Genomic DNA, 17,426 nt, shown 5'->3' on the forward strand with positions numbered 1-17,426 from the left:
GGCCATTGTGTTTGGAATGCTGCGGAAAAGAAAACCTCTTGTGAGTCATCCACGGTCAGACTACCTTCCACTGACCTGGAGCGAGCATTCCCTCGGAGGGAAATTATTTCTGCTCTCGTAGTCCTAAATACTTAAAGGTCCATCAGCCGGGACCTCCAGCCAGTCAGGTGCAGTGTAATAAACCAGACGGAGGCGGGGAGGACGAATGCGACCGCGTTATGTCGACCGCCCCCTCCCCGTGGTGAAATGGATTCACACCATTTCAGCCTCAATGGGCCCTTTGTGGATCTAAATGTCTGTTTTGAAATATGGAATATAAACTCTATCAGGATTGACAACGTCTCTCTGCCAGCGGGCTGTAAACAGACCGCAGGTGAAAAGGGGACGGTAATGTTGAAATGAACCCCAAGCGGACTAACTATAGATGCAGTCGAACAGACCCCCTTTGGGCTTTAGTTGCACCTTGAGTGTATAACCGCTCTTTATGTGCTGATAGTGGGAGAGTTGCTTTTTTTCAATGAAAAAGACATTGGATTGGTTGATGATGGTGGAAGGCTTGCCACTGGGTGTTCTGATGAAGTGTTACCACATGCTGGCAATTTTTCTTACCGACGGGAGTGCGGGCGGGTGGGGGTGGGGGGGGGGTGTTTCGCTCTCTGTCTTACTGTCAGATCTTCTTCGTTTCAGTCTCTTTTCTCTGTTTCCATTCAGGGCGAGGGCTGGACGATTTATGAAAATAAATTGATATCGTGACATGGCATAGTGTGATGTAATTTAATAAATAAATGCACTACCAGGCCCATAATGACATTGCTTTTCCACATGCGTGCAGCCCATGATACAGCGATTCACCGGACCGTGATCTGCCCGCGTGCAAAGTGCCGAGTTTCGCCCAGCGCTTGCAGACATTTGGGGGACGCTCTGCAAAATAAAAGGTCTGGGAAAAAAGTGTCCCAATCAACCTGAATTCATCCTATACTCTTTGCAATCATAATTGCATTGGAATATGTTGATTTACATCCCAAATATTTTACTTGTACATTCATTATTACCAATTATTCAGTTACTTGCATTTACTGAATAATGAATTGTGTTCAATTCATTATTAATTACGCACCCCCCCCCCCTCCAAAAAAAAGGGAAGAGCATTTTTCTTGTTTTACCCTAAAAATTCACAAATTTAGATTTAGAAAACAAGAACCAATACCAATGTTATTTTACTTATCTTGTAATTGAATCTTGATTTAATTTTTTGATATTTGGACTGAAAACAAGAAACAAATATATAAATATGAAGAGCATTTTTTTCAGTGTAGTCAAATGCTTTTGGTAATTTAAAATATAATAGGCCTTTGTGATGTGCCTTTGTTGACTATATTCTGAATAAACTACAACAAAACATATTTCCTTTGTCCTGTTGCTCAGCTCCATCTCAGACACATACCTGAAGCTAATTCTTTATGTGGGTCTTTTGTGTCTCAGGTATATATATATATATATATATATATATATATATATATATATATATATATTCATGATCGTTCACGCCTCTTCGCCTTTGTAACGAAAAAGTGTCTTACAAAATTTAAATCAATGTATTGTATTATGTGAATTAGCTGGCTCAATGATTCTCTAATACAGTTTGAAGCAAAAACTCTAGGCAACAACATCCATTATTCTAAAGTATTGTGGCTGCATATCTATTGCGTGTTTTGAGGCCTTCATTTTTTTTTCAAAACCTACGCATGAACATTATTGTCTCAAAAATACAAGCATGTACATACATGTTTCTCGCATATTAAGGTAGCACAGTTTGTGCTGAATACAGTGTAATTACACTTTTGCCATTAATGTGTTTATACACAACTGAAATGTCAAAGCACATAATGTCAGAGCATGTCAACTTCTAAAGGGCTCCAAAATCAGCTCAGACTCCTTAAAGGGTGAACGTTTGAAAATTATGAAAATTAGGAATCTTTTTATTAAATACTTTTTTTGTTTTGTTTTGTTTTGTTTTATAAAAAGCTTCAAAATTGAACTTGAATTGAAATGTAAAGATGTATTAAAATATTCCTTTTTTCAAAACGGTCCAATATTGTTTCATCGATCCCGGGATGTGTTCGCGTTCACACAGAAGGCACTCTAGCAATTCTATGGCAATTTTCTGGGATCAATGCTCTGTGTGAAAGGGGCTTTTAACAGATGCGCAAAATACCCTCTGTGGTTTGTGATTTATGTTTAAAAACATCCTGCCCGCTGCATTTTTCACAAATCGCACCGCACCCTATGTAGAGTGTGAACTCTTCACTTTTTGGTAACAGGTTTGTGTGAGTACACAAATAATAAAATAAATTCCCACGTCGTTCAGCCCTAAAAGCACTCAAAAAATTGTTTTATTTCACAATAACAAAATCTCTCCACTCATTTTAGAATGAGTCATTCTGTCTGGTGAACATTCCTGTATTTCTTCATATTTCAATATTTTCATGGCATATATTTTTTTATTAATTTTTTTATTTTCAATGTCAGTTTTTCCTATGTCCGTACAATATTGTGCAGCTCTTTTCAGGGGTGTTTGGCTCTGTTATGGCCCGGCCCATCTGTGGGCAGTTAGAGTGAGCGGTTTGTCGAAAGTAAGAGAAGACTGCTCTGAAAATATCTCCCTCTCAGTCTCCCGCTCCATCACTCGCTCTTATTTTGTCTCAATTTCTCGCTATCTCCCTGGGTCCCTCATTTGATGGTCTCTTTAGTACCTGCTCTCGCTTTTTTCTTCCAGTTATTTTATTTTCCATTTCTCTGTCTCCCTCTCTTGCCGTTCTGTCACTCCCACCCTCCCTTTTTCTCTGCCGCTCCTGTGGACCCTAAACCCTCCTCCCCTCCACCAGTGAGCGGTAATGACAGACATTTGTTTAATCCAGGCAGTGGGAAATGAGATTAGAGAGAGGAGAGGAGAGCTTACTGCACTATCTCCCACACTGTGCCCACAGGCTCCGACTGCATGATGAAGGGAAAGAGAAAAGACGGGGCAGGGAGAGAGAAAGTGACTGAGAGACGCAGAAATAAGACTGAATATGCATGCACAATCGTTTACTGACTGTGGACCCTAAACATACCCACCACAGAGACACTGTTTTACATTGAGCACTATATAATGATGCGATGGCAATCAACCGTAGCAACCAATTTAGCCGGCGGATATTTCCTCCCCGATTTTAAAAGTTCACCTTTGCTTCTTGATTTGAGAGAAGATCATTATATTTTAAGAGTTTTGTTTTGCTTGGTTCGCTGTGTAAAATGGCAGTTCAAGCTTTAAGCGGTAATCGCTGAGACGTCACTTGAATTTACAAGCCACAGGACAAAAAATAAAAACAAAAGGGTGAAGTGTAATTGTAATATATGCCTAGTGCCTACTTAACATCTGCCTTTCAGCAAAATCAGTTAGGACTAATGGACAAAATGTCTTATAATTAATATTGATGAGCAAATACGCTATGTTTGTGATGATGATGTTGAATTATGCATGTGCGTCTATTATTAATTTTTAGCTTGCTTATTGTGTACTAAATAGTACATCTTGAGTAATAGTTATAATAATAATATTAATGGCTGTATTTTATAATAATAAATAATTTATTATTATTATTATTATTATTATTATTATTATTATTATTATTATTATTATTATTATTATTATTATTATTATTATTATATTTATTTTTTAATTATTATTATTATTATTATTATTATTATTATTATTATTATTATTATTATTATTATTATTATTATTATTATTATTATATTAGAATATATTTAATGTAAAATACCTATACATTGTTGTTGAGTAAAATAAAAATAAACGTTTAATTGGTATTAGTATTAGTATTGGCATTATTATTATTATTATTATTATTATTATTATTATTATTATTATTATTATTATTATTATTATTATTATTATTATTATTATTATTATTATTATTATCTGTAGTAGTTGTAGTAGTAGTAGTAGTAGTATTTGTATTTGTATTTGTATTATATATTTCAATATTTACATTTATTTGTTGTTGTTACTTAATAAAGTAATAAAAATTGAAAAATTTGTTTATTATTATTATTATTATTATATTAAAATGTTTATTCAGTGTAAAATATTGATACATATTTGTTATTTGTTTAATAATAATAACTTTGTATTATTTATTTATTTGTTTATTATAATCATTGTTATATATATATATATATATATATATATATATATATATATATATATATATATATATATATATATATATATATATATATATATATATATATATATATATATGTATGTATATATATATATATGTATATATATATATATAATATAAAATATCTATACATTGTTTTTTTTTTAATTGTTAAATCAAATAATAGTTCTAAAGTTATAGTAATAATAAATAATAATAATAAATGTTTGTTTTTTTATGCTATACTATATTATTTTACTATACACATTTTTATTTATTTTTTATTTTTAAAAATGCGGAACTAGATCTTTTATTTTAAAGATTTTTTTTGGTTATAACTTTGGTTATTTTATATTTTAAAGCAGCTCAAGTGGTGTGTGTGATGCAGTGGATAAATACAAAATCCTCCACTTTCCTTGATGGTGACTTAAAATAACAGTGTGACAGTAAGACATATGACTGCAGAACTCTCATATTGACTCTCATCCAATTTTGAATGTTTGTCAAAACAGCAGGCAACGAGTGAAAAAGAATTCAATGATTGTGTATAACAAAATCTGCTGATGAAGCTGTTGGCCCCCTACTAGCCTTTGGAGATCTCTCTCTGTTGGTAGTCAGGAGAATTTGTGTTGCAGTGTTTGTAAATGCACTGTTTACCTCCTTTTCTCTGAGCTCATTCTTTTCTGACACATCTACCAAAATACCTTTCAAACAGATGATTTTTTTTTTCTGTTTTCATCTTTCTATTCTTGAACAGCACAAAGGGAACTGGATTTAAAAAAATAAATAAAATCTGCCACAGCCAGTGTTGGTTTGGCACCAAGCGTGATTTTTAGACTTTTCTCTCCTCTGTTTGTGACATTAGCGTGGGGGGAGCCTCAAACTGTGGCTGACTACCCTTCATTTCTAATTAGTCAAAGAAACGCATATAGAACACTCTCATAAAAACAAACATGCAAGCGCATATAAAAACAAGGGAAAATATTTTGCCTGGTGGTGCCAAAATGCGTTGATGTGCAGTACGGACATCAAAACATTCAAATATTTCCTCCTGAGAGAGACGAGGAAAGCATTTTTATACTGGCCACCAGTCAACACTGATGCAAGAAAATGTATCTCTTATCTCTGTTTTTGTTTTTTTTAGATCGTGAAAACTGCACTAAGGGAGCGTGATATTGCATTCATAGATGAAACTTAATAACATGAGGTTCAGTTGATTTACTCATAAATATTGTTCATCAGCAGTTTCTTACCAAAAAAAAAAGAATAATATCTTACCAGCATTGCATTAATTTGCTCCTGACAAAGCAGGCATATTATGAGCATCTTAGCTTTGCAAGAATTTATGCTTACTTTCGTCCAAAAATCAGCGAGCCATATGGTCAGACGTCTATGTTCTCTTAATTTGCAGAAGTTATTGAATCCAAAAGTCTGGATCAGCACCAGTTGTGTCTAGTTAGGCCTTTGTGCTAAGAATCACAATGTCAGATTTGACCATAAGGCTTTTAATATTATAGTCTCTATGTAGCTTACAGATTAAAACAGGTTATTACAGTATTTTATGTAGCATTTCAGCGCAAATTAGCTTTAAATGTGAAAGCATTTGGCGATATGATGGACTACAGCTCATTTTAATGAGATATATAGAGCAGCCGTCGCGGTGAAGCGCACAACCCCAATTCCAAGCTGCAAAGTTGGAACCGTTTTACTGTAGTTCGATAACATACTAAAAAAAAAAGAACCTTTTTACCCCTGTGGCACTGTTCATGTGGCATTGTAATCATTTTTCATCTTCAGGTTGGCTTGCTGGAATGACTTCTTACCTCTGTAATTTTGTAAATGTACATTACTTCTTGAATCATCTGTTCCTGTGGCTATACTGCGCCTGTGATGTAGCAATTTAATCTTTTTATGAATTAAAAAACGTCCGCTGCCTATCTTAGAATTTCCAAACACTGATGTAGGGTTCATGTAAACACTGGAGAACAAGACTTCCCGCCATATATATATATATATATATATATATATATATATATATATATATATAGAGGATACCCTGCTACAAATTTACAGCAAAGTTCTTTTTCAGCAGCATTCCTTTAGCTATGCTGTAAAGGGTGTATCGTCCTTTATGTTGCAACAACAGGTTTAACAGTCCGTGTGCTGTCTTATCACAGAATTCTACTGTATCGTCTAAAGTGCTAGCTCTGTACTTTAGTATTTTGCTGGAGTATCAGCGCTGGTCCGGGTGCATCCCTTCAATGCGTGAGACGAGGTGAGAGTCCAGCTGGGGAAATGACAGAACCAGCCGCTGATTGAACCACTGATGGAGACCATTTGAGCCTCAGTGCTGCAGCAGGAAATTGAATTACCCTCACAATCTGTTTGTGCTGTACGTGCATCCCTCTGTTGTTCCGTTACCTCTGCCATGTGTGTGTGTGTGTGTATGTTTGTGGAGACTCTTTTCGATTACCTCGCTGAATGTGTGAAATCCTCCTGATCTGCTCTACGGTTGCACACGGCCGGATTTAACCATGTCACACCTACAGGATATTACTTCTTTTATGTTGTGTCACATGACAGAGAGAGGCTGTGCCCACAATTGCTAAGGTTTAGCGATATGAGATGATGCATGCATGCTCCAGACCTACTGAGCCTGGTTATTAGATTGAAAGTGCTGTTATTTGGTCACTTTGGACTTCAGTTCAGAATATGGTTTGTACTTCTATCCTCGCATTATCTGAAAGCTAGATCCTTAAGATCAACATAAAGCCTACCCTGTGGAAAAGACCAGCATGGATTTTCTTGGTGTTCACCAGCAAAACCAGTACTGTTAAGCTAGCTAAAGGTATATTTTACTCTTTTTTTTTTATTCTGTTGAACATAAAAGGAGATATTATGAAGAATGTTGGTAACAAAACAGTTGATTTATCCCAATGATTTACACTGAATTGGGGGGGAGGGGGACCATAAGCTGTTTGGTTTCACACATTCTTAAAAAATTCTTCAACCGATGAAAAAAACAATAAGGTTTGGAACAGCTTGAGGGTGAGTAAATGATGACAGAATTTTCATTTTTGGCTGAACTAACCCTTTAAGAAGCCTAGTAAAAACATGCTAGTGACAAACAATGTTGGTCTTTTCAACAGGTTTAAGAGTTAGTTCACTCAAAAATGAAAATTCTTTCATTAATTGCTTGTTAAAATAATCCATGGGACTACATTGGTTCGACCTTAATGTTATGAAGCGATGAGAATACATTTTGTGCGCAAAAACAAACAAAAATAATGATTATATTCGACAATCTCTTCTCTTCCCTGTCACTCTCTTACACTTTTCACTTTGACCCTGTCCCAAATGCAACACGATCTCATGGTCATGCGTATAAATAGTACGAGTTTGCAATCTCATGGAATGTATACGCCAAAATGAGTTTCGGCGTGCGTATGGTACACGGTTTTTCGTGTGCATATGATACGCACTTTATGGCCATAAAGTGCGTATCATATACACGCGAAATGCACATGAAGTGTGCCATTTCTTTGGGACAGGCCCTTTGTTGGGCTATTAACAAAGTACAGCACTTCTGGGTTTTACAACTGAACGCTAGCTCACTATTGGCCGAGCACAATCCCATGACCACATGCATGCGTTGTGGTGCATTCGTGAATCGCATAGGAGATTGGCACGGAAGAAATAGATTGTTGAGTAAAGTCGTTATTTTTGTTTGTTCTTGCGTGTAAAATGCATTTTTGTCGTTTCATAACATTGAACCACTGAAGTCACATGGACTATTTTAACAATGTCTTTACTACCTTTCTGAGCCTTGAAAGTTGCAGTTATGTTGGCAATTCTATGAAGGGGTATAAATATCTTAATTTGTGTTCTGAAGATAAACGAAGGTCTTACGTGTTTGGAACAACATGAGGGTGTGTGAGGGTAAGTTCATTGAAATTAAAAATTTGAGTTAATACAATGAAAATTTTTGAGAATCGACAACCTTTATTCAAATATTATTAAACGAGTTTGTAAGCATATTGGGTAATAATGTGTTTTATTTGTGATGACGCAGTGAAACATGCCCAATTGTGCTAATTTCATGATTTATCCATTGTTTCATGTGGTTCAGATACAATAATATTTGTAGTTTCTATTTATTAAACTGATTTCCTTAATTGTATCAACTCAATTTTTATTTAAATAAACTCAACATTTTAAGGCAACCAGGTTACTTATTTTTTAAGTTAAACCAAAAAAAATAAAAAATAAAAATAATGACAATATTTTCATTTTGCCGTGAACTGACCCTTTAAGGACAGAAACAAACTTTATGTAAATGCAAATGCTATGTTTTCGGGCAGCTGTTGTTCCGTTCCAAAATGTGTCATATGGCAATTTAGGACGAAAGTGCAAGGTGCGTTCTTATGTTGGAGTCGGTGGTGTGTTTAATTTTGTTCATTGTATTTTTGTGGCCATATTCCAGGTATTTCAACAGGAATTCACAGAACCTGTATTTCTGCGAGAGCGAACGATTTTCCCATGCAGATTTCACACCAATTTTGTCGCAGGAATTCGCAGTGTTGACCAATAGAAAGTTCCTTGGTTTGAAAGTGACTTTTGTGTGTTTCCACAGTTGACAATAGAATGTAAATGAACCTCTACCCCACAATGGTCGCTATTTCAGGCATTAACAAAATGTTTTCCTCTATGGCCAGTTCTTTGTCAGAGCAACAGTTAGAAATATTTGGCGTTTATATAGCTAGCTACCTGTATAATACTGTTTAAGGTTATGGTTGGGTCCGATCTAACAATTTAGTGTGGTTGCAAAGACATTTGAAGGGAACTCTACTGCCCCCTTGAGTACTGAGGCTTATTTCCCCCAGCACAAGAGCGCACGTTTAACATGTCCAATGGTATGTTCAGCCGTGACATATTTGCGTATAGTATATTATTGGCTAATCCTCTTGCACATAAATAATCAGTAATAGACAACAGCAATTTATTAAAGCAAACATGCTGGATTTTTCCGCTCTGACTTTGGCATGTATCCAGACGACATTTTTGTGGCTGAATGCATTATCCAGACAGGAAAAAAGATCCACACACGTGCTGATGTGGTAGGGTTCAAATCTCCTATCAATAATGTGACTATAAACATTCAAGCAATGTATGTTCCATTACTAGAGAAGCTCAAATAGCGCAAACAATCCCCAGAATGATGTTTATTTCCGACGACCTAAACCTTCAGCAGTGCACTTCTGCTTATTTAAGCAATCAAGAACCTTTTACCTCATTGTTATTCTGCACGCAACCCATTAGTAATAATTAATCAAAACAAACAAAAACAATAAAGTCCATTGTTGTTTTTCATAATCAGACAACTAATTAATTTGTATAAAGCCAACTTTCCGGCTTTCTCTCCAGTAGGGAGAAAGACATGGAGGAACATGGAAATTTCTACTTCTCACTACGCTCACTCCAATTAATACAGAAATCCATGTGGAACGGAATATTGTTTGTTGCCATTTGTGCAATGAATTATTCATGTTTTTGTTGTGGAAACGTTATGTTGGTAGATATATTTCTTTGCACCGTCTTCTTTCTCATTCTTTCTCCTGCTTGTTTTAACAAGACCCAGCAGAATAGAGCATTACTTTTGCTCTTAAAATGAAACTTTTTTTTGGTACATTTGCTCGTTCATTAACTCAGTTTGAATTATATTGTCTCTGTATTGTTAAGAATGTGCTCAGTAATGTGTTGCAGAGGATCTTTGGAGACCACAAAGCTCTGTCACATTTCTACAAAACCCGAGTGGCGAGATGTAAAGCAGAGCTTGCGTTCTGCACGGTTCATAGAAAACATTCACAATGGCTTTAGTTTGGGTATTGTGCTCTATGCAAGCATTGACCGAAAACACTTTTGAACAGAGTAATCTGTATTTTCAGAAAGAGAAATAAATGAAGATGACCTTTCCACTTCGAGGATGTATGAAAGAGCGCATGTATAGTCATCAAGCAAGAGTGATTTAAACACATAACGGGGGCTCGTGACTCAAGGGAACAGACAGCGTGTAGACAGGAAAGGCTGAGTGGGTCCTTGGAATGCTGAAAATGTTTTATACAATTATTTTCTTCAGGCAGATGCCGCTTAATTGAACCTAAACGTGTGTCTGCATCTCGAATGAATCATCGGCAGAGGAGCGTTTCTTAGTTCATTATTCAAATGTATTTTTAAGATTTCTTTCAGGGTAGAAGCAAGTTCCTTGATGTCTTACAGTTGGCTAAGTCTGCCCCGTACGTGCTGGGAGTCTGAAATCGTAACAGTGATTGTTAGTCATCTCCTGGTGAGCGCTACAAGGTTTAGGCATGGGCGAGAGTTCAGACACAGCGTTCGAGTCTGCATCCATGCCAAAATGCCCAGATTGTGTGCCAATGAGTCTGCGTGAAGCCTTGGGGAGGAGAGAGGAACTGCCTGAATTCGCAGCAGTGGGGGATGAGATACTGAATAAATGAGAAATTGTTATTCATGTAGAATAAAGGAACATTGTTTGAAAGACCTTCAGCACTCTGGATTTTGTCTGTGTATGATTTTCCACATACAGAAGTTTTGAAACATGGGTTGCGTATTCGCAGGTGAAGGAATTCATAATTTAGAGACAAAACTGTATTTCAGCCCAAAGAAGATGCAGTCAGTCGAGCTGGCTCTTTTGAAATTCAATTCCCCTTACCTATTTTGCCTAGAGAGGGAAGTGTAACTCTGGAAATATACAACAAAAATGAAAAGGGAAAACCTTGGAAAAGTTGTTTGGACATTCAAGCTCAGGGTTATTCTCAATTATTATTTTATTTTATACTATTATATAATAATATTGTAATTTTAAGCATTATCACAGAAGCAAGGGTGCTGTTGTTCAATAATATTGGCTATGATTTGGCAAGAAGATAATATTTCTGGTTTAATAATACTAAAAATGTTGCCAGTTACTTTGTGTAGTTTTGCTTCTCTAAAAGAAAGTTACAAACAAAGCCAAAGAAGAATCAACTTTTGCGACTTCAGGCAATCACTGCTTTTTTTTTCTTTTAAAACTGTTGAATGAATGATTCTGTGATTCATACAGCCATCCAGGGGGGTTGAATTAAATGATTGATTGATGGAATCATTATTTCTCAACAAATAGTTGTGCTTGAATAAATTGGTTAAATGAATGATTTAATAACTGAATGAATCATTTTTCTTTTATCGTTTGAGGGAATTACTCAACAGCCCGTTTATATTTACAGTCATTTGAATACATCTTTTTTTATGAGTTGGTTAAATGAATGATTCAGTGACTCCTTTATTTACAGTCATTTGAATGAACCAGTGGTTTTGAACAAATCGGTTTAATGAATGATTCTAAAGACTAATAAAGGCAATCATTTGATTAATTCCTAAACATAAACGAATCAATGTGTTTGAATAAATTGGTTGAATGAATGATTCAGTGACTCATATTTAAAGTCATTTAAATGAATCACTACCTTTAAACGACTTGATTGAATGAATGATTCTAAAGACTAATAAAGGCAATCATTTGATTAATGCCTAAATGAATCAATGTGTTTAAACAAATTGGTTGAATAATACGGAGCCCCGCACATGACATGCAGGAAAAAACTAGCAGGCTAAATTCTGTGTACGATTTATTAATTTGTTCCCTTGATTTATAAATCGTGCGCATAATTTACTAATTTGCTATATCGTGCACATGATTTATAATTGTAAATTGTGCCCACAATTTACTTTTTCCTTCTTGCACGTCATGTGTGGGGTTCCGTTGAATAAAGGATTCATTGATTTGCTCATTTAAAATTACGTGACTTGAATGAATCAGTTTTTTTTATTTTTTATGAAATGACTCAAATGACTCAACCAGCAAGCCATGAAAGCACAATTATTGGAAATCTAATCTGTCTCTTGTGTCTTAAAGTGTTATGTTAAACCTAATGTCTACATGTTGCAAAGGTTTGATGTGCTAAATCCTGTGGACTGAGTGTACTTGCTAATATCTATGCTGTGTATAAAAGTTTTTTTCTCTCTGTTTTCTCTCTTGCAGATACCCTGCTGTCATCTGGCCATGGTGAGTACTTGAGAAATATGTTCCCGGATACAGCTCTGCATGACTCTGAATGTGCCAGATCTCAAATGTGATTATTGTTTTTCTATGTTGGTCCACAAGCGCGGGTGACTCCATCCGACCGGAGCATCGCTGCGGCAGCAGATGTACATCTTTTTTCTGAAATTTACTTTGCATACTTTCAGGTCTGTTGACTGACACGGCGAACCCAATCTTTGTTAGTGATTACTGAAGACTGACCTCTGCTCCCTCGGTTCTGTTCAGAGTTTCAGAGCTGGCACATTTTCCCAGCATGCTCGTTCAATCATTCTCGACTCACTTCGGTCAATCACCCCTTGCGGTTCTATTGTACGGTTCACACGCGTTCAGTCTGGCTGTTTGTCAAAGATGAGGCGCTTGCCATGGGAGTCACTGTATAGACAGACCTCTTTTTTCATGTGCATTTGACTCCGTAGGGGGGCAGTTTTTAAATTGTATGTTTTTGCTATTGAATTTATGCTGTTATAGAGCCTCACACTGCCTCCAAAATGGAGCATTGGAAGCATTGCGCATGTGCGGGATATAATGGACTGCGTGACATGCATAGAGTCCACCTGCAGAGCTGCTAGGGCCACTGGAAAAAAACACCTGCTCTGACCATTTCTACATTGGTTCAGAGAGGAAGAGAAAGAGAGAGATCAGAAAGGAGGGAAGAAAGCCTTGCAGAGTCTGCGCTTAAAGGGCAGTCCTGTCCTAAGCTCGAGCTGTATATGTTTTGCACTCAAAGCACACTCGCCCACAATGCTTTGTGGAAACAAGATGTGGCACTGGGTTCGGTTTTTCCGTTTACTCTGCACTTTGCACAAGAATAGGATATGTGCAGACCAGCAAGGTCTGTATTTCCAGGCCAGCACATTTTACTTTCTTTGCCAATGATCTTTTGTTAGACGGTAAGCTGGTACAAATAGCGTGATGCCCTTCAAGATTTCTGCAAATGCACCATAATGGACAATAATATGGCTCATGCAAGCACTTCGAATAGCTTTAAAAGTGCGTGAAAACTCTCTGCGGACTAGAGAACTTCTTTATTTTAGTGTTTAATGCCTGTTTTACTGTGTTTGTATGGTGTTAACTAAACAAAAGAAAGGCCCATGTGGTTAAAGCGATGTAGAAATATGTTGACGACATCATCCTGACAGCAGTAATGGTGACGGTCACTGTTTAGACAGCAGACATTATTCCTCTGGCTGCTTTACATGAATGCATTCACACAAACACACACGCACAAACACACACACACACACACACACACACACACACACACACACACACATACACACACACATTCTCCCCTCCTGCCAAGAGCCATGAGCGCACGACTCAAAGTGGCTAGACCTGAGGTGCCGACACACACATATGCAAAACTGCAGGTATAAGTGGGTATATACCATGTACTGTAGATGTTCGTATATATGGCTGTATAAACAGGGATGCGTACTGTGTGCACACAGGCCTAGCCTTTAGATTTGAAAAGCCCATATTTAGGTCATGAAAATGGGCTCTAATAGTACATGTTGTAATAACTATATGTTTAAATGATTATTATTAAACAGATAATAAAATTAAATAATTTAAAATTAATATATTACCATTTAATAGTTTGGGGTCAGTAAGAGTTTTTATTTTATTTTATTTTTTAAAGAATTTAATACTTTTATTCAGCGAGGGCAATTTAAATTGATCGAAAGGGACAGTTATGATGGAGAAAATTACAAAATATTTCTATTTCAATTAAACGCTGTTCTTTTAAACAGCATCCTGAAGAATCCTAAAACAATGTATCATGATTTTCAATGCTGATAATAATAAGAACTTAATCGTTATTTTATATATACATTTATTTATAAATTATAGTTTAGCGTATTAAAATGATTTTTGAAGACTGGTGTAGGCTAATGGAGTAAAGTTCCATAACAGAAATAAATTACATTGGACCCACTTTATATAGGTGGACTTACTATGTACTAACATTTTAATTAATCATTTGATACAGTGTACTTGTATACATATAAGTACATATAAGTACAATTTTACATTGTACTTATATTTTAAAAAATACTATCATGTAATTACATCTCTAATTAATTTCTGTAGTTACATTTATAATTACACTGTTGACCCTTAAACTTACCCATCCCACCACACCTGTCCTTAACTTTACCCATAAACTAACCCATCCCACCACACCTGTCCCTAACTTTACCCTTAAACTAACCCATCCCACCACACCTGTCCTTAACTTTACCCTTAAACTGACCCATACCACCACACCTGTCCTTAACTTTACCCTTAAACTGACCCATACCACCACACCTGCCCTTAACTTTACCCTTAAACTGACCCATACCACCACACCTGTCCTTAACTTTACCCTTAAACTGACCCATACCACCACACCTGTCTCTAACTTTACCCTTAAACTGACCCATACCACCACACCTGTCCCTAACTTTACCCTTAAACTGACCCATACCACCACATCTGTCTCTAACTTTACCCTTAAACTGACCCATACCACCACACCTGTCCTTAACTTTACCCTTAAACTGACCCATCCCACCACACCTGTCTCTAACTTTACCCTTAAACTGACCCATCCCACCACACCTGTCTCTAACTTTACCCTTAAACTGACCCATACCACCACACCTGTCCTTAACTTTACCCTTAAACTGACCCATACCACCACACCTGTCCTTAACTTTACCCTTAAACTGACCCATACCACCACACCTGTCCCTAACTTTACCCTTAAACTGACCCATACCACCACACCTGTCCTTAACTTTACCCTTAAACTGATCCATCCCACCACACCTGTCCCTAACTTTACCCTTAAACTAACCCATACCACCACACCTGTCCTTAATTTTACCCTTAAACTGACCCATCCCACCACACCTGTCCCTAACTTTACCCTTAAACTAACCCATCCCACCACACCTGTCCTTAACTTTACCCTTAAACTGACCAATACCACCACACCTGTCCTTAACTTTACCCTTAAACTGACCCATCCCACCACACCTGTCTCTAACTTTACCCTTAAACTGACCCATACCACCACACCTGTCCCTAACTTTACCCTTAAACTGACCCATACCACCACACCTGTCTCTAACTTTACCCTTAAACTGACCCATACCACCACACCTGTCCTTAACTTTACCCTTAAACTGACCCATCCCACCACACCTGTCTCTAACTTTACCCTTAAACTGACCCATCCCACCACACCTGTCTCTAACTTTACCCTTAAACTGACCCATCCCACCACACCTGTCTCTAACTTTACCCTTAAACTGACCCATCCCACCACACCTGTCCTTAACTTTACCCTTAAACTGACCCATACCACCACACCTGTCCTTAACTTTACCCTTAAACTGACCCATACCACCACACCTGTCCCTAACTTTACCCTTAAACTGACCCATACCACCACACCTGTCCTTAACTTTACCCTTAAACTGATCCATCCCACCACACCTGTCCCTAACTTTACCCTTAAACTAACCCATACCACCACACCTGTCCTTAATTTTACCCTTAAACTGACCCATCCCACCACACCTGTCCCTAACTTTACCCTTAAACTGACCCATACCACCACACCTGTCCTTAACTTTACCCTTAAACTGACCCATACCACCACACCTGTCCTTAACTTTACCCTTAAACTGACCCATACCACCACACCTGTCCTTAACTTTACCCTTAAACTGACCCATACCACCACACCTGTCTCTAACTTTACCCTTAAACTGACCCATACCACCACACCTGTCTCTAACTTTACCCTTAAACTGACCCATACCACCACACCTGTCCTTAACTTTACCCTTAAACTGACCCATACCACCACACCTGTCCTTAACTTTACCCTTAAACTAACCCATACCACCACACCTGTCCTTAACTTTACCCTTAAACTGATCCATCCCACCACACCTGTCCCTAACTTTACCCTTAAACTAACCCATACCACCACACCTGTCCTTAATTTTACCCTTAAACTGACCCATCCCACCACACCTGTCCCTAACTTTACCCTTAAACTAACCCATCCCACCACACCTGTCCTTAACTTTACCCTTAAACTGACCGATACCACAACAGCTGTCCTTAACTTTACCCTTAAACTGACCGATACCACCACACCTGTCCTTAACTTTACCAGTATCCCACCTCAATATCAGCAAAAGTGTTTTGCAATTCAATATGACACAATAAGAACATTGTAATTATTTATTGATGTAAGTAAATACACCTATTATAAAGTGGGACCATTACATTTTAAAATATGTTAAAAATAGAAAACATAATTTTTTACTGTATTACAAATAAATGCAGCCTTGGCCAGCATAAGCGTCTTCATTCAAAAACATCAAACAATTTTACAGACCCTTTTGAATGTTTGTGTATATCAAATATGTAGGGTTGGTACTTAATACTTATGCATGTTTACTCTACATAGAACCACAGCATTAAACATATATCATAATTAAAATACAGATTTCCAGTTTTTAATATATCATCATGGTAATAATTAAATAAATCAGTGTATACAATACACTTTTTTTCTGACCTCTTTGTGTCTTTATAGTTTTAGTTTGCATCTGATTGACACATGGCTCTCTTTCAGTGCAGTTAACCTTAACCTTAAGAGTTTTACATCTGCCGTCGTGATTTACTCATTTATTCTAGACTGTCTTACAAGTCCACCTCCGTCATGTCAGGGCCGTAGCCGGCCTCCTGTATCACCTAAAGGACATGCTGTCTCTGCATACACATAACCACACAAGTCAATACTTTATATGGGTATTTTTGCTGAATGTTGCTTTCAATCTCTCTCTCTCTCGCTCCTCACTGCCTCCTTCCATTCTTCAACTTGAATACCGGTTGATGGCTTAAACTAAAGGAATGAAAGCAACGAAGGAAGCGAATGTAAGAGAGATGGAGGAATGAAGATGAAAGAGTGAATGAGGGAGAACTCGGTGTCCTTGGCCTTTGTGTGGGACTGGCTGAACTCGGCGGTTTTGATG

The 17,426-nt window shown here is 37.0% G+C and overlaps 1 protein-coding gene across 1 annotated transcript in view; it reads left to right on the forward strand.

Annotated features, from left to right (window-relative positions):
- The window catches only part of cdh4 (cadherin 4, type 1, R-cadherin (retinal)), a 317,548-nt gene that overhangs the window by 107,694 nt on the left and 192,428 nt on the right, over positions 1 to 17,426 (forward strand). Inside the window, exon 3 of the mRNA XM_067432318.1 lies at positions 12,322 to 12,345. Coding sequence (XP_067288419.1) covers positions 12,322 to 12,345 — 24 coding nt within the window. The remainder of the gene's footprint in view (positions 1 to 12,321; positions 12,346 to 17,426) is intronic.

This window comes from Pseudorasbora parva, chromosome 22 (genome assembly GCF_024679245.1).
Source record: "Pseudorasbora parva isolate DD20220531a chromosome 22, ASM2467924v1, whole genome shotgun sequence".
In the NCBI taxonomy this organism is placed as follows: Eukaryota; Metazoa; Chordata; class Actinopteri; order Cypriniformes; family Gobionidae; genus Pseudorasbora; species Pseudorasbora parva.